General features: G+C 36.7%; 3 protein-coding genes and 1 long non-coding RNA gene across 4 annotated transcripts in view; 2 read left to right on the top strand and 2 right to left on the bottom strand.

Moving 5' to 3' along the window:
- Window positions 1-1,938, bottom strand: part of LOC100644288 (papilin) — a 160,962-nt gene extending 159,024 nt beyond the window's left edge. The window contains exon 1 of the mRNA XM_048406107.1: window positions 1,763-1,938. Within this exon, the coding sequence (XP_048262064.1) occupies window positions 1,763-1,782 (20 nt within the window). The 5' untranslated portion in view covers window positions 1,783-1,938. The remainder of the gene's footprint in view (window positions 1-1,762) is intronic.
- Window positions 1,939-7,905: 5,967 nt separating this feature from the next.
- On the top strand, window positions 7,906-12,949 carry LOC100644397 (radial spoke head protein 6 homolog A). Its single transcript, XM_048406019.1, has 11 exons — window positions 7,906-8,024; window positions 9,014-9,203; window positions 9,335-9,543; window positions 9,713-9,800; window positions 9,982-10,233; window positions 10,686-10,808; window positions 10,914-11,067; window positions 11,246-11,394; window positions 11,704-11,930; window positions 12,178-12,368; window positions 12,455-12,949. Exons 1-11 carry the CDS (start codon window positions 7,906-7,908, stop codon window positions 12,511-12,513), a joined length of 1,761 nt encoding a protein of 586 aa, XP_048261976.1. The 3' UTR covers window positions 12,514-12,949.
- Window positions 12,950-13,027: 78 nt separating this feature from the next.
- LOC100645077 (exosome complex component RRP46) lies at window positions 13,028-14,304 on the top strand. Its single transcript, XM_003395547.4, has 5 exons — window positions 13,028-13,230; window positions 13,289-13,402; window positions 13,493-13,614; window positions 13,683-13,826; window positions 13,898-14,304. The coding sequence occupies exons 1-5, from the start codon at window positions 13,131-13,133 to the stop codon at window positions 14,078-14,080; spliced, it is 663 nt and encodes a 220-aa protein (XP_003395595.1). The 5' UTR covers window positions 13,028-13,130; the 3' UTR covers window positions 14,081-14,304.
- A 1,966-nt stretch (window positions 14,305-16,270) lies between these two features.
- Window positions 16,271-18,109, bottom strand: LOC125385194. The gene is made up of 2 exons (XR_007224214.1): window positions 17,621-18,109; window positions 16,271-16,871 (listed from the first exon to the last, which is right to left on the bottom strand). It is a non-coding gene; the product is annotated as an uncharacterized LOC125385194 (long non-coding RNA).
- Window positions 18,110-26,437: the final 8,328 nt, after the last annotated feature.

Genomic DNA, 26,437 nt, shown 5'->3' with positions numbered 1-26,437 from the left:
AACTATTAGACTGACCGCGACTGTAAGATGCATGATTCACTTCAAAATTCGCATACTACGTCGATAGCTATCAACAATACCAATGGTCTATGTTTATATAACATTTTTTGTTTGGTTACATTCATAAAATATACTCATAAAATATAGCTATTACACTTTTGGACACTTTATATATACCATAAATTTTCGATATTTTACGTCAATACTTCCAAATCGTAAAACAAGAATATCATCAATTTCTATACTGAAAATTCTCGATAATAACTAATAATACCATTGATATCTCTCTATTTCTCCCACGTACGTGTTAAATATGACAAGTTGTAGAAAAATAAAGCAACACGGTTGTGACCCAGTGTGGAATAGTTCAAGGGCAAGTGGACAGGAAGAGCAATGGGTTCTGGAAATTCATTCAGCCGCTCATTCACTTTACTCGCGGACGTCTTAATGAAAAGTGAACCGGCGATTTACGAGCGATCGTTCGATGCGAGTGTAGAAACGGCCGATGAATAATGGAACGCGTGCTTGTTGGATAGCCCCCTTAATAGTAACCAGCGACACGATTCCATCATGATGGGATACTCGAGCGACAGAAGAACAGAGATAGGCAAAGTCGATGACGAGGAGTAGCGAGACAGTTAATTAAATTTAACGGGGAGGTTACCACGTCACCAACGATCGTTTCTATGTAGGTATCATGGACCAGCTTTTCGCGATTCTAGCTGGATTCTATTCTCGATCGTCGAACGAGAGAAGCGTATGGCGTGTCTCACGCTTGAAAGAAGCTCGAAACGACAAGAAAGTTTTAACGACAAGATTTAATAGCTATGGGACAGGCGGTAAATCGTTTTAACAACCTATGTGCACAGAACCAATTGTTCTTCCGCCGTTCCTTTCCCAGTTTCTGCCCCGTTTTCTTTTTCCAACCCGGTTATTTCCAGTTTTCCTTGACGCCCGAGATATTCTACTACCGTGAACAATTCGATTTTGATGCTTGAGAAACAACTACCTTAATCGCGCTGCATTTTATTCCCTCATCATGAGATTTATCTGGCATTTAAAAAGAAATCATAGATCTTTCGTAATGATTTTTCGATTTTTAATAATTCCGGAAATGTCTTTAACTCGTTGAGAAAACTAACCTTACGTTAATCCATTTTTTTTTTTTTTTTTTTTTTTTTTTAGTCAATTTATAGTATCGAATCCTATTCCCTCAGACTGTTCTCATGGTTATGAAAGACAATTCCAAGGATTTCTTTTTCGATGCTGGTTTTTGTTTCGAATCTAAATATTTAGGTCCTACGATTTTATGAAATTTGTACAAATTAATGTATTTATAACATTATAATAATCTATTTTTTCAAACCTGTATGGTATACTCCTGTAAACTACCTATTATTCTAATATATTTTTCAATGTGAATTACCATATCCACGTTTTCCAATAATCTTATATATATGTAGTTTTTTGTCGCGCTCAATACATAATACCTTAACCATAACATTTACTGGAGACACTAGCGAACGAAACGTCGGATGTAAAACCCTTCTTCACTAAAATAATCCCAAAATTATCAAATCGTTCAAATAAAAGTTTCCACTGTAACACAAATACATACACTCTCTCACCACCGATCGATCAATCATGCAAAACACGAAGCAAGATACAAGCCCCTTGACCATCGAACGTTCCGTTCGCCAGAATCTCGAGACGAATATTCACGGAAGAGAAAAACGACGTAAGTCGATCCATTAGGACTAACCGTGTGCTTCGACGGCGCATCGTGGCGGATGACAGTTCCCCGTCCAGCGGGAATCCTTCGACAAGAAGCCTCCTCCTCTCTTATCCGGTTAATTCACGTTAAGACCGGCACCAAGTGAAATCCTTGCGAAAGGACGCGCGCGTGGAACTCACGAGAGAAAACTGACCGAAAGAAGCGCGGTACACGAACAGAGTACCGACCCCCGATACCGAGCTGCTCTCTCGGTTCGAGTCGAGAAGGAAAGAGGAAGAGCAGAACGTACGAAGAGAAAAAGAGAAAGAGTTACGAGAGACGCATGGAGAGAGGAAGGCAGATAGAAGGTTGGCTGCAGAAATGGTCGTAGAAGGGGCGGGAGGGACGAGAAACAGCGACAGGGTGGAGGACCAAAAGAGAAGAAGAGAATAGTTGGAGGGTGGGAGAGAGGACCTGGTGGGGACTTCTTACTCATTCATACTCAAACGCCCCCGCAAAATTGCAAGTACCGTAAAGACGGTGCTTCTTCTCCACGCTCGAACTGCCAGCTATACGCTGCTTGATTAACGAATTCGATGCACTCGGTTTGATCTTGCTCGAAAAATTGGATGGCGGAACTTTCGGACGAATGCGGTGATTCATGAATAGAAGATTTTTGTTCGGGTTTCTTGGATGTTTTTCTATGAATTCAATTTTGATCCGGTTTGAAAATGAAAGCCTTGATAAGTAAGGGTGACTGATGTTTGACAGAATTTTGTTTGTGGTGTGTTCGGGTACGATTTTAATTTCTAGTTAGAACACTTCTAGAGATTTATGAGTATTCTGTATGAATGAGTACATGAATGAACTGATCGATATAAATGCAACCGAGTTACACATCGTGTTATAATAACATTGTAATAAAGAGGTTAAATAAACGATATAAAGTAGCGATAAGATAGAGCGATTTGTCTTTAAATCGTGCTATCAGTTGCGTTATAGATTAAAAATAAAAATTAAATGAAAATATCGAATAATGAACATAAATAATGTACTGTTCTAGAATTACGTATATTTCAATCTTTGTGTATCCTATTTAATATTTATTTGTTTTGGAAAATCAATAACATAGTGACGTAAAATATTCGATTGTCGCTCTAGGATTTTAATCTTCAATTAATCAAATTACAAACGTTGTCATGAGACTGACATAATCTGACAACCAGAGAAGATAAATCAACTCTTGGATAATATAATTTTTTTTGTATAAGTGACATATTTGATACCATAATTACATCTGAAAGAAATAAAATGGATTTATCTAAAATTTATAATTATCGAAATTTCTCGTTAAAATGTGATCTGGATAGAATAAAATTTTACCTGACTCAATATAGATGCAATCAGAAAGTGATCCTAAATTTTTCACCTGTACGTTATACTAACGATATAATGCAATATTACTCTTACCCCAATCGCCATCCTACAGGCCTCCTGTATATTTTCCGTGGTAACGGGCAACGAGGTCACCCTTAAACCGCAAATAGTTCACGCAAAGTAATCAAACAAGTTGTTACGATGTTGCAAAAAAAGCAAAACGTTTGCGTAACGTAATTAGAAACGTGCCTCTTGTCGGTGCTATCGGGCGTGAATCTCATTTCGACTCGGACGCGACGTCGCACGAAATTCGACGGACGCGATTAGCGGACGAACGTTAACGTCCGTTTGTTAATTAATGCGCGTGGTATGGTCGCACGAACAATACGCCCGTCGAACCCGCCAATTCAATTTCGACAAGCCGGATTAACGCGTCAGGATGAATCGGCGCCGGCGCTCGATCACGGCGTCAACACGTGCCTTTTATTAATCACCCTCCGATTTTGTTAATTATCCCCTATTACCGGATCGCCGCGATCGAAATAATCGGAGCAACATCGATCACACCTACGCCACTCTGCGTGGGCTTAAGACGAAATGGATCCGCGATTGATATCAATTTTTTTTTATTTATGACATAAATTTATCATTAATTCCTCTTTGGAAATTACAAGGAAATTTATTGATATTTTATTCTAGTTTACCACGTGTGTAGCCAAGATCAGAAAACAAACCGCTTTTCAATTTCAAAGCACATTATTTCTGCTGTGTATATCTGATTGTGTATCAGGTTCAAGGATATACATGTCCTGTAAGCTTAAACGTGTATAAGTTTTATGCTAATGATATCGATATGGACGAGAGTGATTGAAATGCGAAGTTTAGATTACAGCGCTAATATAATGAGTGAAATTATGTATTTATTTTTAGTGATAATATTTGTGAATGATTAACATTTATCGACAGTTACCCATATCTCGGTGTCGATATTTGTAATCATTGATACAGTTTAATCGTTACTGCGAAAGATTTATATTTCGAAACTGTGAAAGAAGGCATGGAGTTATGCGAATGTTGTTGACAATTATATGATAATATTTGCCGTTGGTTATCAACATTAATGAAATTGATTTGGCGTGTATTTTACTTTTTGTATTATTATATTTCTATCGATATTCCACTTTTTAATTTTGTTTTGTTCTGTACTGTGAATACGTATTATACACGTGTGATATTAAATATATTATAAATATTGTTACAGATTAGTACTTATTTAAATATTATGCATTTTTACAATCGCATTCTGTACCTCCTGTTTTATTTAAGAGATTAATTCTAACATAAAAAACAGAAGAAATATAAACTTGAAAAGCAAGTCTCGTTACTTCTCGAAAGCTATCGCCGCTTATCAATATTTGCCGACAATGATTGACTTTGTTTAATGTCTGTCGACGATTTCAAGATGAATTTAATCTAATATAATTTAAAGTTCCAATATTAAAACACAAAAACATATAAAACATCAATGATACTTTATACATGGAAACACTGATAATTTCCGATAAGAATATATAAGAATATATAAAGAAAATACAATAGAAACCTAATTATTTTTTCTACAAGTCCATTCTCCGAACATTCGTTAGCTTTGCACATCCATCGAATGATGCTATCCGATCACTGATCGAAGATCGATAACGTTTACATTTCCGCCGTTGTAAACGCGAATCTCTTTGCCAGACGCCACCTGTTATACCATTCGCGAAATTACGAGGTTGAGATTATTAGCGATTGAGCCATCGAAAATTCGCTATGTGCCGCGGTTTGACCCCTCCCTAAACGAACCCTCATTGACGAATTGACCCCGATGACAAATCGCGTCGCACGTGTGACTAACTGATAGCGGCGCGAGTTTCTGTAATCCCCGCAATCCTAAAGCCACTGGTGGCAGATTAGCGAACGCGATTGCGTTCAGTTAATTAGTGCGTACAGATTGTCAGCCTGCAGTCAGGATTTCCTCTCTCTATTCCAAATCTCCTGGTTCTATTGATTTTCCTGCAACTCTACATATTCGTATTTTTATCAACGACAATGGAAACGAAAAGTAAGATTAACAGTTTCGGCTTCAAATTTCTTATTTTGTATTCGTGATTTTTGAAGGAACTGCAAATTTTTTTGAAAAGCTATTTTCAGTTACTGTTTGTATAGAAAATTTGATCATGGAAATATTCAAGCAAAGTAATTATCCAATGTGATAAAAATCGTATTATAATGGTTTGTCGCCATACGTAAACATTCCATATTATGCTTCTAAATATATTATTTGTTATATTGCTTCAGTTTAATTACTTTTCCAATAGTAGTCCACAGTTAAATACATATTAAAATAAAATTGTATTTTGATAAATCGAATTTAGATGTGTTCCCTATTGAAAACACGTTTTAGTTAGTTCTGCGGGTCATTCTATCATAGGTAGGAATCGCAACTTGAAGAAGATTGAGAAATATAGACGAATTTAACCTGACTTCAAAAAAAAAGATCGGTCGAAAGTATTGTCAAAATTAGACGACGATGATGGGAAATTTGTTAATAATGTATGGTTATAACTTTATTCGCATTAGTTATTCATAGTGAAATTATGTATTTTGAAGAAACAAAAACATTTACAGTAGAGCAGAATTATTTTTTCAATAAATAATCTTTTTATGCAACATGAAACTGTAAATACACAGACTCCTACACTCTTTGATGGAAAATATGTGGAACAAGAAACATATATTTAATCGGTTTTAAATACGAATTAAATACGAATTTTAAATTCTATTCAATTTATTAAACATATTGCCAGTGATCGTTTTAAAAAATTTCTTGGAAACAGGGTAATGCGTCAAACGTTGCGTCACATTTCATAAATAACATTTGGCAGGCGAAAAGTTACAAGACCAATTGCGTTTCGTGTATGTAACGTAATCATGTTTAAAAATCAAGGTGCTTGGTAAACTATTAACACTATCATACGTTGGATGATCATTTCTCTGCGGCATATCTTCTCCGTTGTGGTTCGAGGAGCGCGTGTTTAGAAACGGCTTGTCGTACGGTATAAATTGTATATACACATCGTAAGAGAAATTGGTCGTGTTCAAATAAATAAACATCCGTCTGAAAATGGGAGCGCTAAACAAACGATGATCTTGATCGTAAAATTCGCGGGGGCGGTGGCAGCATCGCTATTTATTTAAATAGTGGATATTTTTGTAAAAGTTCTCTCCGCGCTACAATTCTCAACTTGCTTGTAATTTCAATTTCTTTTCCTTTCTACTCCGCAGACTAATTTTCCTAACCCTTCCACGAAATTGTATTATTTTTGTTATTTCCACTTCAGCAATGTTATATAATTCTACAATTCGTTGTACGTGAATATGGTTAATAAATTCTAAAATTTACGAACCGAATCAATTATTCGTTGCGAAGTTTATCTCTCTATTGGTGTAATCTTAGTTTCAATCCGGATTATAACGATCGGATAATTGAAATATCGGTAAATTCAAATTGTACGGTTACGTATTACCTAAAATATCACGATGATTCCTCCGTTTTCGTTATTTTTATTATTTCCAAAAGGTATCTATCCGGAGATATTCTAAATCGAGCTGTTTCGTCGGTTATCGCTCTGTTAGGTCACTTTTTCCGATGGCAGGACACGTGTCCTGTTACACAGCACTAGGGATGGGCGTCAAAGGAAGCAGCTAGTGACCTCGAGAAGCAACGTTTCTATTTAGGGCAGACGATAGACGATAAACCGTGCTCCAGGATGCAGCCTGATAGAAAGCGGCGCGTGCGATTTAATTTCATTAAGATAGATGGTCATTCATATGCGCGACATAATTCATTCTCGCGTCTCTCACTGTACTGCGCCATTAACTTGTTCATTGTTGATTGGATTTTGATTATCTCCGATGTTATATACTCAATATTAAATCATTTTCGTATAAAATTTATATCAATATAGTAAAACTTCTAATTTGTGATTTACATGAATTATTACAAAAGCTTTTGTTTTAATTTCATAACGTATATTTAATTTATTTCTCGCATTCAGATCGACATAGTATACGTAAATCATAAAAAATGCATTGCATTCTACGTCAGAAATATAAAACCATATCTTCTGCGTGTAATTTAAATCGAGTCTAGTTTAAATACATCTATTTTCCACTACTCAGCCATCAGAAATCAGATTGTTTAAATCCCAACTTAATTTCAGGTCAAATAACTGCAGTCGTATAACCATAAAGTTAACTTAACTTAAACAATAACTTAAATCTGACAACACATATTTCTAGCCAAAACGTAACTCATTTTGATACAAATGAATATGTTCACGATGAATCTCCATTGTGAATAACCTCATTATTTCCGGAAACAGGTATCAACGAAAAATCAGCGGAGTAACATTTATCTGCAGGTTTAATTAATTTCATTCTGATTAACAACGTTTTCGGTTCGTTAATGTAATTGGGTCATTAGATAACGCTTTCGAAACTGTAGCCGCGAGTAACCTAAAGCGTCCGTGGAACGGATGAACGATACTGATTATACGCTGAAAATAAACGAAGGCGACAGAAAAAAAGAGAGAATCGCCATTGTCTGACACCGCGATATACGCGTATTACAAAACGATGACATCAAACGTATAAAACGGTTACGTTTTAGTGTACGATAAAAATTAGAAACATTTCGCGTAGTTTGCATCGAAAACAAGAGTAGAATCGTACAGAAATGCGTTGGCGGAGAAAATAAATCGACGTTTAAGATGGCGTACAGCTATAACATCGAAGAAGTACCGCCCGACGATGTTCCCTGCGTGGAACATGATATACGGCGTGCTAAAAAGTTTCTTCAAAAACACAGTCCAGAGTCAGGTGATAGCTTGTGAGTTCATGAATTTGAAACGCGACTGGCTCCACCGAATTTAATCGGTGGATCGGTGAATCGTTGAACGTAGAAAATTTGAAAAAAGAAAGAGGAATTAACCTCTTGTGGGATCAATTGATTAAAGTTAAAAAAAAATTGGGATGTGTTTCTAGATATAGAATGACTATCGAATATCGAAATTCCTGAGAAAGAAAAGTTTGAAGCGTGTTAGGAATTGTAATTGATTATATTTCAAAGTGACAGTTATGATCACGATATTCTTATTTCTCGATAGAATGTATGAAAAGATTAGTTTGATGTAAAAGGCTGATAGCGTACCAAACTTTTGAACGTATGTATATCATTGATCATTATATCATTGTATATTTGGAATTATACTCGTTGTAAACAGAAACTAAATGTACAGACATCTCTTAGCATCCCTTATGAAGTTAGAATTTAATAATAATTACATATCAGCTTCTTAGGAATAGCAAGACGCTTCGAGGAAATCTTATCGAGGTTATCAAATCAAAAATATTATCTTTGACTACTACTCGCTTTTGAATATAATCAACTATTTTAGTGGTCGATTTATTATTAATAAGTTTGCCTTACGATCTTCTGGAAACTACTTAAGGCAACTTCAACTAGTCATTGTTACCATATCATGTTACTATAGTATATGAAAAGATTGCACACAGACAATTTTTAATTAGTAATTCCCAGTCTGCAAAAATTGCTAGTAAAGTTGGAATTTAAATTAACCTTTGTTAGACATATAATCTTTCTTTATTAAATCGATACCAAATCTGTACCACGAATGTGATTCGATATTATAATATAAAAGAAGTGTTTAATGAAATAAAGACTCGACTGTTTCATTGCTCAACTTATAATTAATTAATAGTGACGATCGAAGTCGATCTTATTATTTTTACAAATACAAAGTATTGTAATAGTAAAAATTTCCTTAGATATTATTCTCGATTCTGAACGATTCTTAGGTACGATCACTTGACGGAAGTATTAGCGAAGATACTCGCCGAGAGGCCAAAGAACGCGGTGGATATTTTCGAGGAATTCAGCAGAAAAGTTAAGGAGGAGAGATTCAAGACTCAGTCCAATCATCTACGAGACGTATACGTTGCACCGGCGCAGTATGAGGATGCGAAAGAGATCATCAAACTGTTCAAGGTACGGGCAGCAGGCAATTAACGATTAAACCGGGATCTTTGATTTAACTGTCGTATAAAATAATAACGTGAATCGTGAGGAAGTTGGTCGTTATTTAGACGGATACTTTGAGCGTCTTACTGCAATTCCAGAATGTTCAGAGTATCTACGAAGACAAGAGAGAAAAACTCGAAACAGAAGAGGAAGAGGAAGAAGGGGATACAAAGAATAAAATACCCAACATGTTGGATCTTCTATTTTATTTCGAACAGACTGGCGTGGGCTTGTCACGAGTACAAATGGTGTTACTTAATTTGTCTATACGAAAACTCATGGCCGAGTCTCCTATAGAAAATGTCAGGTAAATACCGATAAATTTCATTATCGTAAAAGATATGTTCGAAAATTAATAAATTCGCGCGATAGATTTCGGATAAAAATCCTTAATAATTTATATATGGTATATTTTGGACAAAGGTTCTGAATAAATTTTTAAACGATATTCTTAAATTAATAATTACACATGATAGATTTTGGGGAAAGATACTTGGGAGTCCAAAAAATTATTACGTGGTAGAAGCAGACTTGCAACCAGAGGAATTGAACAGAAGATTAGAGGTAAAGGAATGACTTGGAAATGAAACTTCCATTTTTCACAATGAAATAACTCCAAGTTCTGTCTATCTTGATATTATTTGCTTGAATCACGAAACATTGTAAGCCAACACGACAGAGTAAATTCATTTTAGAAAGAGAGAGAGAGCAAAGCACTTTCTGAATATCGTCCACGCGTCTGCAGAGAATGGCGGAGGAGGAGAAACAGAGGCGTGAAGAGGAGCGAACCAGAGCGGAAGAAATGGCTATAGCAGAGAGAGAAGTTGCTGAAAACATGAAAAGAGAAGCGACGGAAGAAACTGAGGGAGTAGCTGAAGTAACGGAAGAAAAAGAACCGGAAGGTTTGAAGCTCGTCTTTCCGCCTCTACCTACTCATTCGTGGGTACCACCAACGGAAGTGCCGTCGGAGAGAATCGGAACAGGTGCAAATACCAAGGTACACTTCTTGAATATCTTTAATATAGGAACAATAAAGACAGCAAAATTTTTTTACCGAAAAAAGATATAGAAATTAATTGTTACACGCGAATTAGATTGAGCTTTATTAAATTTGTGAAAATTGTAGTTCATGTGTTATTTTTTAAAAATAAAACGCTTTTCATGTATTCGTACAATTTTTACGCAAAATTACGACGTATTGTAAAAAGTTAGGAGCGCAATTTCCACAGAATTAAAACTGAAATTATCTAATGTGAGTCATGGTTTCTGATTAACGATTAAACGTAACGATATCATTACGCAACATTCCATTAATCGAAGTGGAATCACATTGTACGCGTGGAAAACATCGACAGCATTCAAAGCGCAACGTTCGATCGAATTAATATGCGACGCAAAACACGGGGCGTGTTTTCCTGAGCGTGATCCCGGTGGTCGACTTTGTTCCAGGTGTATTTTGTATGCAACGAGCCCGGTTTGGACAAGTGGATCGAACTGCCACCGGTTACACCGCAGCAGATAGTAATTGCACGACAGATTGTTCGTTACTGTACGGGAAATTTGGAAACGCCGGTACGTGTTCATTTTCCACAGAAACAAAAAAATAAAATAAAAAAGAAAGAGAAAGGTGAAAAATATCAAGAATCGAAGAACCACGATTAAATTTCCGATTTATAGTTTCACACTTTCCCACCATTCCCTGGTACCGAAAAGAATTATCTCCGTGCACAAATAGCCAGGATTAGCGCGACCACCCAAGTTTCTCCGATTGGATTTTTCACTTTTGGCGCCGGAGACGAGGAGGAAGAGTTGATGGAGGAAGTGGAAGAAGGTATATAACGTTTCGTGTTTATCTAAAAGAAAATTCGAAGAAGAAAGATCAGTATTATAAATTATTCGCAACGCTCGTTGCTGTTTTATATAAGACTCGTTTTATTAATCATAAAAGAGGAATTTTTCTACTTTATATAAATATAATATTTTTCAAATGTCATTCATTGCATGTATAGGCGGAGTATTGTCAGAGAACGTACATTACGATCCTTTGCCTATTAAGGATTTAATAGACCCTTCCATGTCGAACTGGTGTCATCATGCACCGTATCTTTTGAAACAAGGCCGTGTCGTGTGGTGGAATCCAAAGGCAGCACAAGAAGAAGTTAGTCTTTCTTATAATAATAACAATAGAAACACAAGTTTGTAAAGAATAAACGAAACTTCTAAAACTATCAAATGTACTTCGTTATGATCGAAACAAAAGAATCTTACCGAAAAAGTTAATAGAGAACAAAATTTTATTTTTAAAATGAATATTGCACCGATCTAATATTGGGAGCTAAAAGATTAACTTAAAAAAAAGAATAGTATTTATATAAAGTACTGCAGAATGTAATCTACTTACCATATATCTATATAGAAAATATCTACATAGAAAATATCTATTATGGACTACTTATCATGAAATTAGGAAATTGGGGAGGAAGAGGAAGTGGGTGAAGAAGAGGAGGAGGAGACTAGAGCTGGACCCGAGGCAGAGGTTGGTCCACCACTTTTGACACCGCTATCGGAAGACGCTATCGAGGATTCGATAATACCGTGGAGAGTCTTGCAATCTTCTCACTTCCAACTTGACCAGGCAGTTGCGTTAATTAGATCAAATATTTGGCCTGGCGCATTCGCGTTCGCCTGTGGAAGGTGCGTGCATTCTAGCTCCTACTCAATAATGATTTTCCATTAAGCAGACGTATCTTTGATATTTATGTCGCCGACGAATATAAATTCCCCTTGGAATATCGAAGAAATAGCACGGCAAGCTTGGCCACGAGGGGTACGGTTTTATCATGGGGCGAATCAACCGGGAAAAGAGAAATTATGGCGCGTTAAAGGAAAATTAATGCGCGAGAAATTACGTTAATGTTACTTTAATGATGTCTCTCCACAGGCGTTTCGCTAACGTGTACATCGGCTGGGGTCACAAATACATCACGTACAATTACAGTCCACCGTCCATGCCACCTGTGCAAGATCAGTACATAATCGGTCCCGAGATTATGGAAATCCAAGATCCCACCTTCGAACAAGAAGAAGCTTACAGAATTTCCCAGATGCCACCTCCGCCAGTTATACCGATGGGTAAAATCAATAAAATTAATAGTATAATTGGGATTGAGAAAATTTTACTTTTCTCGCGTTATGCAAAAAAGGAATTGTTCTTTCAGGAGAGGAAGAGGAAGAAGGAGTTGAAGAAGAAGAGGAAGAAGAAGAAGAGGAAGATTAAAAAGATGAGCAATCTAGATAACTACGTTACCAGTAAGGTTTGGATCTAGAAAGATCTAGATTTACTGGTAAAACAGACGAATTCGATTGTTGGTACCCTTGTAATTGACTTATCTTGAGAGAGAGAACAAGGTTTCTTACTATTCAAATCAATCTATGTAAAAAAATAATATTCTAATGTTGAACACTTCATGTGAATATTGCACATGAAAGACTATGATACTATATATTATATATATTACAATTAAGTTTAATACTTAAAAATTAATTGAAAAGATACATGATCTTTAAAAGTTTATATCTATCAAAAAATGTTTGGAAAGTGTTTCAATATAAGTATTAAAAACTATAATTATGACAATTTGTATATTTTAGTGGTGTACAGCATTTTTTAAGAATTAAAGTAAAAAATATTTCTTATGGATTAGTTTTCAATCGGTAAGATAGGAATTCCTTCCTAGGGAATTTTGTTTCCTAAACGTTTAATTTGAATTACTGTAACACGTGCTACATATGTATATATATATATTGTTCTATATCATATTATAACCTCTAAACAACGAATTTCCCGCCAAGTTGAATTAAACAACATATGCTTTTTAATTGTAAGAAGCGGACATGTCTGAAGAAACGCCGGAAGGTGAATTTAGATTACGACCAATGAATTGTGAATTAAACCAACTTTCAATGCCTGATGGATCGGCAATGCTAATGCAAGGTAGGTTAACTTTAATTATCACTATAATTGTTTATTAATAACATTTTATATATTTTAGGAAATACTACTGTAGTTGCTGGAATATATGGACCGATAGAAGCAAAACCACAAAAAATGATTTATGATAAAGCATCAGTCGAAGTATCATACAGTCCTATCAAAGGTCCAGCAAGTAAGTGAAACAAAATTTTTAATTATTGAATTAAAGCTGATTCAATTGCTCAACAAAATAATGATATTAATACATTATTAATTTTTCAAGAGGTGGATGACAGAATGACAGAAATGTATATCAAAGAAACTTGTGAAGCTGCAATAATTGTTACTTTCCATCCAGCAACTGCTATATGCATTAATGTACAAGAATTAGAAGATTCTGGTGGGGTATGATCTTTACATTCCTAGTATAAAACCACTTATACTATATATTAATAAATATGAATAAATTTTAGATATTAGCCTGTACAATAAATGCAGCATGCTTGGCACTTATTAATGCTGGTATTCCAATGAAATTTACTATTGCAGCGGTGAATTGTATGATACAGGAAGGCACTGAAAATATTATAGTAGATCCTGATACTACTCAATTACAGGTATTTAAAGGAATATTTGTATACTTTAAGGGAAAAATGGAGATATTTAACGAATTATCTATCTATTTTAGGAAGCTAGAGCAGAATTTACATTTGCATTTGATAGCATGAAAAAAGATGTTATATGTTGTAATACTGTTGGTTGCTTTACGGAGACAGAATTTTTGGAAGCAATGGAAAAATGTAAACATGTTAGTCAATATATATTTGATTTCTATAGAAATCTTGTAAAAAAGTATGCAAATGTGATATAATATATATATATACATATATTGTTTGCAAAACATGTTTTAAATACTTCTATCAGGATCAAGCAACTTGCCATTACCATCTTTTTACCACATGCGAAAAAATCAATTTAATGATCTATTAAATCAATTAAAAATGAGTATTTTGATTTTATCTCAATCTTAATCTTAATCAAAATGATATATATTTTGTCAAATATCAACTTTAAATATAAGAAAACAAAAAATTATTTATTTATTTATTTATTATTTATTTAGGGAAACAATCATTAAACAAACATTAAAAACAATCGCGATATCTCGTTATTCGTAACACTAAAACAAACACAACTATCATTTCATTGTATTAAATTTGTCGGGTTTCTTCTAAATTTAGTCCCGAAAATCTCTAATTACAAAAAAAAAAAGGAGCCATGGTTAACCATTGTCTTACATACGTACGTGCAAACAATTATAATGCCCATACATAATTATAAAATCGCAAGTTCGTTTTGAAACCCTTCTTGTGACCATGACTGTGATAATGAATTTGAATAATCCATAAGCGAAACTAGAGACGAGTTGAATTTTCTACTCGTGCCAGTTTCACTGTCGATTTCTTAAATTTGAATTTCAGAGACAGGTTGGACACGTTATAACGCGCCTACCCGATCGGAGACTGTCAAATCTGTCCTGATCCTACCCATTTATAATTAACATTCACACCAGAAGGTATGCTACCTGTTTACCTAACACTAGATTTGAAAAAATGGCAAGAATCAAGCAAACCAACACAATCATCCTTCAGTTCTCAGACATACCATCCGGATGCGAAAAGCTTATACTAGAGAGAGGTTCCGAAACGTCTCCAACATTCGAGTTTGACATACAACTTTTACATTCTAATTAACATAACATTTTCCTAAAATCAACTGACGGTGGCTAGCGACCATTGTTTTATTAGCGATTAACTCTAAATAAATAAATAAATAAATAAAGCATAAAATATTATTACTCGCAGGTAAAACATTTACGTTATCTAACCAATCACCCGTGTTGATTCGGATTATTCGCCCTACGACATGATTGGGTGACTGGAAGAATAAAAATTGCATGCAACTCACCATTAGACGCGAGAGATATTGTCATTAATGTTACCTTTGTTCAGAAAAGGTCGTCCCTCAAATATCATATCCTATGGTGGAAGTGGAGGTTATGCAAAATCTATAATAAAACGTGTTTGAAATCTATCAAATGCTCGAATTTGCTTGGATGTTATAAATTAATGGCTTAACTGTTATAAATTAATACCAAACCTTTGTAAATCGTTAAATATGAGAAAGTACTTCATGTTATATTCACTTCTTCAGTACCTTGACTTTGTTTCAAATTTTACCAATTTTCTTGTTCGAATTGAGTATACAGTAGAATTCCATTTATTTGAATTTATCGCGGGATGAATACGTAATTCATATAATTGAAGTTCATATGATAAAAGCGTACTTATTCTCCTTACTATTTATGATCTCTTCTTCATACAATAATAGTTCACTTCCAGAGAAGTAAATTTAATCACCAAATGTTTATTTCATTATAATTTTGTATAAGTAAACGACGCGCGTCAAACGAATTAACTACATTCGACATAATGTTATAAACTGTAGAGGGCGTAATAAAACCTCTAAATTGGTCGGTGTTACAGAACATGTGGCGGAATTTCTCTATGGATATAATATCACAGAATAAGAACTTTATTCTGTCTAATTTTCAATGTTATATTTTTATAATATTTTTTAATATTTTTATAATATTAATTATTAGTGTACATAAAATATTACAAGACTTTAACATCCTACAAACTTTCGTTTGAAATTAGCGTTTAGTTAAATATAATAACTGCAGATGGCTCCAATAATTTCTCTGTAAAGTGCTGCACTCTAGTTGTAGCTTTATTGACGAATTCTTATTCGCGGTTTGTGGTTTGTTACGTTTAAAGAAAATTTCGTTTTCGTTTTGTTGTCGTGCCATAAATTATAATTCAGTTTTTACTAAACAACGAGCACAGGAAACAATCTAGTTAATCATTTTTCTATTACCATTTTTTGCAATACAGTTCCTTATTACGATGTACTTATTTCTATTTTCAGATCAGCGCTAGAATCAATTGGGAAGTACTTCTAACCGTCATACTTCAAATTCAATCAATTTCCGAGGAGATAGGTTTGTCTAATCAGTTTATTGTTTAATTACATATAATTACATATCTGCATGATCTTTCTTATATCTCAAACGCATGCAATTGCATTAATATGTTCAGAGTTATGTTATCGCTTCACCAGACATTCTCGTGCAATATTTCCCTGTAATGCATAAATATCAAGAAGCAAATTCAAATCAACAGGTAGCTTCTCAACTTCCTCCGTCGCCCTAGCAATATAACTTTAAGTTTCGCGGTCATTTATCATCGTAGCCCATTAACTTATGCCATAACAATCGGCGTTTCTTAGATTGCAATTATAGTAAATTTTCGTGCAGCTTTAACGAACCGTGTATATGCTTCTCTAATAACAGCAACGACTTTTCGTTGCCATCTTGTCTACTGGATACAATGAATTATTATACAAGTGTTTCGTTACTTCCCTCTTCCATCGTGATAGTTTGAGTGTCGTGACGAATCGCTGACTCAGCTGTGTCAATCATTTCGGTTGCGTTAATTTCTGTGGCTGCTTTCAGGGGAACCGTGCAGTAGACGATTTAAGGTTATAGTATGCATAGACACATAGATACCTATAACCTATGCATATGTATATATATCTATCTGTAAAAAATAATGTATATATGTACCTATTTGTAAAATACCACGTTTGTAGAAATAATTCAAATACAATAGTCATATTATCGCAGGAGTTTGAATTTTACATAATATTTCATGTAATCGATCATATTCGCGCGATTTCGAAACAATATAACAATGCATACAAATAGACTTCTCCGATAATCTTTGCATTACCATGCAAGAGTAGATATGCATCGGTTATGCATGTTGCTTAGTTAAAGCTAGTGTGGCGTGTAGCGAACGTGACATTGTGGAATAAATAAAGTTATATAATATGGTAGAATAAATGTGCATATCGATATCGTGTCCGGCGAATTTGCATCCGTGCACGTGGTACTACATTTCGACCTATCGCCGTAGCGCGGCGCTATTAAAAACGAATGGCAACCAATTACGCGGGAATGCAATTGCGACCATCTTCGTACGAAAATGATCGTTCTCTGCGATATTTCCCAGATCCGTTCTCCGACTTTGATAATTGCCAGTTGGCCAATTATCATTTGTAATTCCGTCAGAGGTCGAAGCAAACCTGCTCGAGAGCAACTATGCTACCGTGACTGAAATTCAGCCGTGCTTGTACGTTCGTTCTCCGTTTCTAAACTGGCTACAAACGGTTCCCTTAACGTACAGGATAATGAGGTCTATCCGCGATTCTGGTTATCGTTGCCGAGTATCTTAGACCTTTTCCAGGGAGGCAAAGAGCAACTAACTGACACGTAAAAAATCCTTACCAACGTCCTTGCTTGACGGTTTTCAACCTTGTCGGGAGTCTTCCTACGCGATTATCCGTGTCATCGACGAGCTTACAGCGATTGACTGTGCATGTTAGTCGCGTATGAGTGTATCGTATGTGTACTATGTAGCGTATCGTGCAACGTGGGTGACAGTGGAGAGAGTGATGCCTACGAAGGAGATCTCGAAGAGGAAAGAGACAGCTAGCCTCGACGAAACGAGTAGAGTGAGAAGGGTAACGATGTGAAAGACGAAAGGAGAGGAATAAGGGGAGGAAAAGGGAGAGGAAGGGGGACAGAGAAACGCGTAGCATGAAATAAAAGGGGAGGGAGTGAACAGCTAAGGGGGGAGAGCAAAGTAGGGTGGGCGGCGACCGTTTCAAGCGGAGGAGTGCCGTAGGGGCCGATAGGAACGAAGACCGTTGAGTTTGAGGCGAGGTGAGTGAAGCGCGGGCGTCACGACGACGTCGGTATCGTGGCTGGCCTCCGCCAATCCGTCCCTCAGCGGCCATGTTGCTCGTATACCTGGGGCGGAGCGCCATGGTCTCTGTCTTTTTACGTTCTCCAAGCTTCTCTTCCGCTCGCTCGCTTACTCTCCTCCTTCTTCGCAACCAACGTCGCGTCCTCGTCTTCTTGTCGTTTCTATTCTTCTCCTTCTTTCTTTCGTTCTTTCTTTATTCGTTTTGTTTCATTTTTCTTCCTTCGCCTCGCTCCCTCTATCTGGTACGCGTACCTTGTTCTTCTCGTTCGCGCTCGCGTTACACTTCTCGCAGTCGCGCTTCTTTGTAGCTCCTCTTTCCTTCTTCTTCTTCGGGGGTAGCCGATCGCGCACCTGTGTGACCGGTGACGTAATACAGCTGGTATCTTGACCGCCAGCCGACCCTTTTCGCTTCGGTACAAGAACCGATCGTGTCACGGTAGCGTTGATCTTCGTGGTTTATGAACACTCCTTGGTTTACCAAGTCTTGGCGTTCTTTGCTTCATTTAGTTAGATATTCTATACAAACCACTTAAAAATTGTACGTAGAATTATTATATACGGAATAATCTATATTCTTAATCCTATGGAAATCTGATGCAATATTGCGGTATGATAGGTTATATAGTATTTCCGGGACAATTATTTATCTTATATTCTTCCCAAAATCGTTCATTTTCTATCATCATTTTTAAATTCTTCTCCTGCATTCATTTTGCAACAGAATGATTTGGGACGTGATTGGGACGTAATAGGATCATAGAAAAGATCTTATAGGAAAAGATACAAAGTTGAGATATATGTATAAACTTAAGATTTTTTCGGTTATTTCTGAATACGAAACGAATAATAATTGCTATTGTACCACTAGTGTCAGTTTCGGATATCATCCCTTTCAATGCGATTTTAAGTATCCATCTTCCAGTACATAAGTATGTACCTACTTAAAGTCAGGTGAATACAGACAAATTTCAAATCAATTAACGTGTATAAACACAAGCTGGATATCAAGTTGTAAGAATTCATCTAACTCGACTAATCGAAACGAGGCTTAATTGAAGATCTGTATCCCTGAACAAATGATCGGTTCGCGTGGAATCTTCCACGCGGTGGTTACTTAAACGCATCGACTCAATAGAATCTGTAAGATATACGAGACGGAGAAACGGCATCTGTGAAGTTGAAGTGAATTATTTCCAACGTGGACACGAGCAATTATTAGGATGCACACGGCCACTCGAGTTTCCCTCCGCGTCGTTCCGTCTAGGCGGCGGCGTAGCGGTTGATTTACGTCGCGTTACTCGGCAACGTTTTCGCCTCGCAACTGGGAAATAACAGTTCCGTACTTAACGTTTCGTTTTACGATTACGCGAATCGTATGTAATTGCCGGCTGCGAGCTCTAGCCGCCAGCGCGATTGTATTTCGCCTTCGAGACCGCGTCAACTGTCCTATAGATCTTCGCGCGGCGAAAGAGAGCTGAGATAATTGTGCGAACGCGGGTCCCGCCGGGAAACTCTGCAATTATCGGTATAGTATAGCGTTGCTCTCGCGCGGATGGAATTCCTTGGCTCGTTACGATCTTTCTTACAAATCAATTAGTTGAACATGAAGATATCACCGAGGAAATCGAGAACGATCGCGTTTCGTTGCACGTCTTTCTTTAAGAATTCATCTTTTTAAGTTGTTTGCTCTGCTGAATATGTGTAGGACAGAAGGCAGCATACCAATTTCTAAATATTTTATATATGTAATACGTAAATATATTAAATGGTTTATTTATTGTTAGTATATTAATTTAGACAGATTTAAATAATATAATTGTTCAAGGTGTATAGAAATCATTAAATTTGTGATATATGCTGTGTTTTATTGCATAGAAAATATATAACAACGAGTTTACAAATCGCTAGGATTTAAATATTGAAATATTTCGTTGTACCTATGTAACTATCTACTTATATTAAAGACATTTAAATTATTAGAAGTTAAATTTGATATGATTATTAACAATTCGTCTTTATTCATTTTTAATTTCGCGATCAAATTCTGATTAAGAAATAATTCAGTAGACGTCTATTCCAGTAAGTATTTTATGAAGATGATTTGAAACGTAATTACGATATCATTTGGCTTAAAATTAACTTTTCTTAACGTTTATCAACTTCTTTCCACAAACAGAGATAGTATAATTAAATATTATTCGGTTGACGACAGCGCGATGCGACATCATTCGGATTCTTTTGGTGCATCGAGGCTTATGCTGGAGCCAAAGATAGTAAATTGACAATACTAAAAAATACGATACACAAACGTAGTGCAATTTGTTCTACATTTTCTATTTATTCATCTCGAGAGTAAAAACTTGGAAGAATATCTCAAATTTAATAAATATATGAGAGTTACGTCGATATGGTAATTTCAAGTTGCTTGAGTTCGAATAATTTGAGTAAACTGAACAAAACTTAGTGATAGGCACTTTTATACAGAACTATAAAATGGGGATAGAATTTTCACGTAGGTATAATCCGTAAATATTTTTCCATCATTTTATTCAAGTACCTATACCTGCTTACGTTAAAATCGTATTTAATCATTGTGAAGATTGCAGAACAGCATTCGAACGATCGTTCTACAATTCAACCGTCTTTTCCGGTGGAAAACGCGGCGTCCGGCATGCGGATCCCCGGTGTTTGCGTAACCCGACAAAATATACAGATCGAATTCGGAGTGATTTGTTTTCTTTGCCGTTAGAAATTTTGTTCGGCCGTCCTAGATGGCTACCGGGTGAAAATAAACATTTTTCCGGGCTTTTTTGCCGGTGCACACACGCACACGTTATTCGCGTAGCGTCGACGCGCGCGTCAAATAGTTGGAAACGGCCGAGCATTCATCTTCCAACTATTATCTCCAACATAACTCATCTGTTTTCCCCATCAGCCAAATTGCCGTTCTCTCTCGAAATCGACCAATCTCCTCCCTTTCATCCTGTTCTCTCTCTATTCTGTCAAACACTGCCCGCTTTTACATCGGTGACTTACGATTCGCGAAAAAGTATCACCCTGAAATCCCATCCAGTTTTGTGATTTACTGAAAAAGACAAATTTTCACCTAGATGTATGTAGGTACAAAAATTCGAAAGTTGTTACGGAAATCAAACCTGTTCGGAAAAAATTCTATCGTTATTTTTGACTGGCGATCAACGTAGTTTCACTCTGAATAATTCTATGATCGTTAGATTTCGGATATTTATGTACAATCATATTGTTCATCTATTAAACATTGTAACTAATATTAAACTTTACTTTGGATATTATATATATCTCTTTTTAAATTTCCTATAAATGCCTAAGAATGCACAGTGCAATTATCATCCCTCAATTTTGTCAGGCTTCTAGCATCTGCCCTAGGTATCTGGGACAACAATTTAACGATATCGCGTTATTTCACGTTACTACTTGACTTTCTTCCATTGGGGCATCGAATTTCAGGGTTCTGGGGGTTCTAGAAGCCAGGACATCCCGCGGACGAGACCTAGCTATCCACGGGGGTCAGAAATGTAGAAAGATAGACAGATAGAGAAAGAAAGAAAGAGAGAGAGAGAGAGAGAAAGAGAGAGAGAGAGAGAGAGAGAGAGAGATCGTGCTCGATCCGTTCTCGGCGGGGATGCTCCGAATTCCGAAAACGAGACCGTGCTCCTCTCGTGGGCGGATCGTGGCCCATAAATACTTGCGGTGTAAACACGAGTCGCCGAATGTTTGGCCAGCCCGAGCTCGGCCAACCGTGCCACGGATTCGATCGTCTGATGTAAACCCTTTGGTTAAATAAACCGGCCGGCAGCGTACGAGCCACGTTTCGTACGCACACATCCAACGATCGTTGCCTGACGGTGTTAGTGAGCAATAACGCGAGTGAATTAATTATTAATTCCACCCCTGGCCTGGCTATCCTTGCCTGGACCGAATGGCCTGGTACTACGTTCAAACCAGACGAGATTTGCGACGATCTTCGGTTAGAAGAAACGTGTTTATGATACACAGAAGATATCGGTTTTATAGAGTATCGAAATTCGTAATATAAGGGAAGGAAATTTAGCCGGTCGATAGTAAGATCCGCGTCTCGAGGTGCGAGGATTTTATCTTCACAATCGCGAGCTCTTATCTGATTCGGCAAAACACCGTCGGAGGAAGCAATAAATCATTTTGCCCCGGGAAACAATCGAAATTCAGGTATTGTCACGTGGCGGTCATGAGATCCGTCGTTGCGACATAGAGCTCGAACGTTCGATCTACGTTTCATGCACCGATTTCTCGGAAACGTTGAAACACTCATATCATAATATGATCGTACACCGAGATATTTTTATACTTCTGAATAATTTTGTAACACCGTGGCATACAGCTACGTGATATAAGGCACTATTTACAGAAATAGCAAATATTGTAGATAACGTATGGCTAATTAATTAAAATATTTAACAAATTGTACATACGTATATTTGAGGGTTTATAAGTATTTGGTCATGCACGAAAAAAATATACCTGCCATTGCATTGTATCGATATAAAGCGAGGATTTTATTAAGAAATACTATATCCTTGTCATCTTATCTATGCAATTATTTAATACAAAGAACAGTTTGTTTCTCTTTTTTAACAAATTTATCGCGTCTTTAAATAAAATAAATGAGATTGATATATATTTCCAATATATCGACGCTGATCTCTATTAGCCACAAGCTTCAACGAAAACCGTGTATTTACAGTAGTAGCACCAAAATTAACCTCATCTGCGTCACCAAAAATTATCTCGCTCTTACTTTAAACACCCATATTTTTGCAAAATCAAAAACCTATAAACTCATCGATGAAAGCAATAAAAACTTCTACCAATACGTTAGCAATAAATATACCTAACCATTATAATGTGAAATAATGTGAAAAAGAAAAAATCCTGACTCGACCCATCAATTAAATCGTCCAACAAAATAAAGAACAGCAATTGATCCTCGACCCAACGGGAGAGCAGGCATTCCACCCGAATACCTCGTTCGTAAACGCGAATATTACCGAACTACCCTCAAACGGACGTGTTGCGTACGCGCCGATATACGAGCGAGTATTAAAACGCGTTATCGCGGCAAATAGCCGTCGTTTTTCGACGTGGGTAACAGGGAAAGAAGGGTCGCGCGTTTCGTCGTCAAGGCTTATTCATAACGCGCGCGAACGGACGCGCGAGTAGTGCACGTGTAACCGCGAGGCGAGAGGCGCGTTTATCGCGCGATGCAACGTGCAATGTGCGTCGGGTGGGCTGCGCCACGGGGGTCTCTCGTCCCGGACGTGTATTTATGGCCGAAAAAATATTTTATCATAATAATACGAAGATACGTAGCCACGGTAGACTCTACCTTTCTCTCTTTCTCTTTCTGCTTCTCCTTTTCCTTCTCCTTATCCCTCGTTCGTGCGATCGTGGTGCAAATGAGCAGCTCGCGTATCCACCGTATAAAAGAGAACTCGAATCTCCACCGTGTTCTCTCAATGTTGCCTCGTTTCCTCGTAAGAACTCGAAGGTAGTAGATACGTGGTACGTAGCCGACGCGATAGGTTCACGCGATTACCAGAAAAGTTATTAGGATATCGATCGGGATCGAGGATTTTTCGTTGGTTTTTACGCCACTTTGTCCGTGCACGGGGGTGCCACCGTGTGCTGCTGGAACCGGTGTCGGCTTGCATGGCGAAACCGAGCCGCGCTATAATGCACGCTAACGAAGCATAAAATGTGAGAACGAGCGGAACGTATTACGCTCCCTAGTACACCGTTCGTTTTGCTTGCTTCGTACGCGCGAGTGCACTCAGGAGTGGTCGAGAGGCTCGTCGTTATTACGCTCGACGGGGGTGGGCGGGGGAGGTGGAAAAAGAGGAGAAAAACGAGCCAGCGCGAACTCCGCGATACGTTACATGCATCGCGACGATCTCGCCGCCGGTGGATCGTCACTGGGGTTCAAAGGGTCGAAGTTTCGCGGGCTCCGACGTTCTCACGACCCTCGATTCACGTCGGGTGCTTCTTAATCGTCTCTAAATCTCGGAGGTGTTTCTCGATGTCCGAGCAAGCTACATCAGAGTCAACTAAATCGATGATAAAAGCGCACGCTTCCTCTCCCGCTGACTGGCCTGACTCGCGCGTACAACCACTTAACACATTAGCCGAGGCGTATATGCGGGGTGCAAAGTATCCTCGTTTAAAGAAAGTCCTGGAGAAATCGTGGTATCGTGTTCGGTTGGTTACTCGCCGCGACGTATGTTCAGACGAGTTACGAGGCGGCCGCGCGAGCAGTTGCAGCTGCGACTCTAATTGCACTACCGACTCGTATTTGCATACGCGAAAAATATCCTCTGCTTCATAGCTATGATTATTATTAACTTCTCGACGGCGGGATACTGGTATTATTGAACCTTCGTTGCGCAGCTGAATTTTGTGACGGCCATTTTACCGTCGTTGTTATTATTGTTTCGTGTTTATTGCGCGTCATAATCGACTCATTATGATCGACTCGATGAGGGAACAGAAAATATGTAGGTAGTTGAATAACATATATTGGGTGCGGGAAAGAATTCTGTATACTTTATAACTTTAGTTTTACGGTCCATAACGTTACTTTAAATTGAGATATCTTGTTGCTTTTTGCCGTGTCTATGGAAGTGATATTGGAGTTTTTAGATAGCGTTTACCATTCTGTTTGGAATATAAATTGAAAAAATAGCCGTAAATGTATGAAAAGTATATTCAATAGATGTTATGTTTTCGTTACGCATTAAGTTAATAAAAATGTTGCTTAAGTTATGGAAATGATTTATTCTGCGTTTGATAAAAATCAACATCAAGATCGTGTAAGAGAGATTTTAGTTTTAAAAGCTCGATGAGAAGTACATCGAAATTATATCCATTGTTAAAAACAAAGATACATTTTATTCAAAAGAATACAGAACTCACTTTTAATCTTTGGATTTGTATAAATCTTAAGATCGTGTACGATGTTATTCAATGGTTTTTGTAACTTTTTATCATGATGTTTAGAATACTATGCAATATATTCACGAATCACCGATGTATATATCGCTTCTGTTATATATTTGTATATATATAGATGTAGTAACACTTATCTATATGGGTAAGTAATGCGGACAGTTGGGTAGGTTCGTAATAACAATATACAAGTGGTTAAAATAATGACTAAAAGCAATATTTATCATTTTATAAGATCAACAGATTATAAATTCGCGTAGTTTATTTAAAAACTTACCAACAGTATATTGGAATTAAATAGACAATTCACTGACGTGTTCACAGGCTTGAAACATCACTGTTTATTAATCAAACATGATAGCATTTCTCTATTCCTATAGTATACAACGATTTAATACATCCGATCCGTAATGTAGAAGCAAAACATTCTGAGGATAAAGAACTTTTGGAACAACATAATTGTTCTATAACGTTTGTTACTTATAGATTTTATTATTGCATGTTAGTTTTCGAGAATCAGGTTTATTACGTGGTATAATAACTGTAATAGTAAAAAAGGATAAAATCGTCACTAGTATGTTTACTTGTAGCTTCCTGTAATTAGATCTCATCGTGTTAAAAATAAGCAAAATAGTTGCAATGGCAATATATGCGTATATATGTATGAGGATAATTTATGAACAAGATTAGAACTTAACGCAACAGTTAACATCAACGACTAAAATTAACGAAGAGTATAATAGCCTATGAGTAGAACGTTAGGTGCAATTTTTTTAATCAGTCTTTCATCAAACGAATTATGTATGTAACATTTTGTGTTGCGTTCATGCTACATAAATGCATAGAGTTTATCGTTAACGTAGACGCTAGACTTACTAAATTCGTCACAATGATGTTCGAGACTTTTGGTCCTTACGATTATTAAAAACATGTATTATACAAGTATTTTTAATTTTTTTTCAAATAGAAACATGATTCTACCTATTCATTTTCACTCATAATTTTAGTTATAATAATTTGTGTGTTACTTATTGTGGTATATTATAAGTCAGAAGTTCTAGCGTTAAACAATACAATTGCCTAATTATTAGTTCTCGTAGTCTATTTCACATATGTTTCCCATTCATTTTAAGCTCATCACTGAACTCGAAATATTATCGATCGTAATAACACGACGATCGCAGTCGGCAATTTCTAACGTCGACTTTTTGACAGGAGTCGCGGGTACATCGTAAGCAGCCCCGCTGGCGATCGTTAAACTTCCATTTATAACCCAGCAAGTAGTTTACAGTTTGGCGAAACGCGATGAATAGAGTTGT

The sequence above is a fragment of the Bombus terrestris genome, chromosome 5, assembly GCF_910591885.1.
Source record: "Bombus terrestris chromosome 5, iyBomTerr1.2, whole genome shotgun sequence".
NCBI lineage: Eukaryota > Metazoa > Arthropoda > Insecta > Hymenoptera > Apidae > Bombus > Bombus terrestris.
This window is presented reverse-complemented; position numbering and strand designations above follow the sequence as displayed.

Bases quoted from the DNA above. Each gene is read 5' to 3' on its own strand.
- LOC100644397 (XM_048406019.1), top strand. From the start codon at position 7,906: ATGGCGTACAGCTATAACATCGAAGAAGTACCGCCCGACGATGTTCCC. The intron at 11,395-11,703 runs GTTAGTCTTTCT...TCATGAAATTAG, and splicing joins CAAAGGCAGCACAAGAAGAA to GAAATTGGGGAGGAAGAGGA. The intron at 11,931-12,177 runs GTGCGTGCATTC...GTCTCTCCACAG, and splicing joins TTCGCGTTCGCCTGTGGAAG to GCGTTTCGCTAACGTGTACA.
- LOC100645077 (XM_003395547.4), top strand. From the start codon at position 13,131: ATGTCTGAAGAAACGCCGGAAGGTGAATTTAGATTACGACCAATGAAT. The intron at 13,403-13,492 runs GTAAGTGAAACA...TAATTTTTCAAG, and splicing joins TCCTATCAAAGGTCCAGCAA to AGGTGGATGACAGAATGACA. The intron at 13,615-13,682 runs GTATGATCTTTA...AATAAATTTTAG, and splicing joins AATTAGAAGATTCTGGTGGG to ATATTAGCCTGTACAATAAA.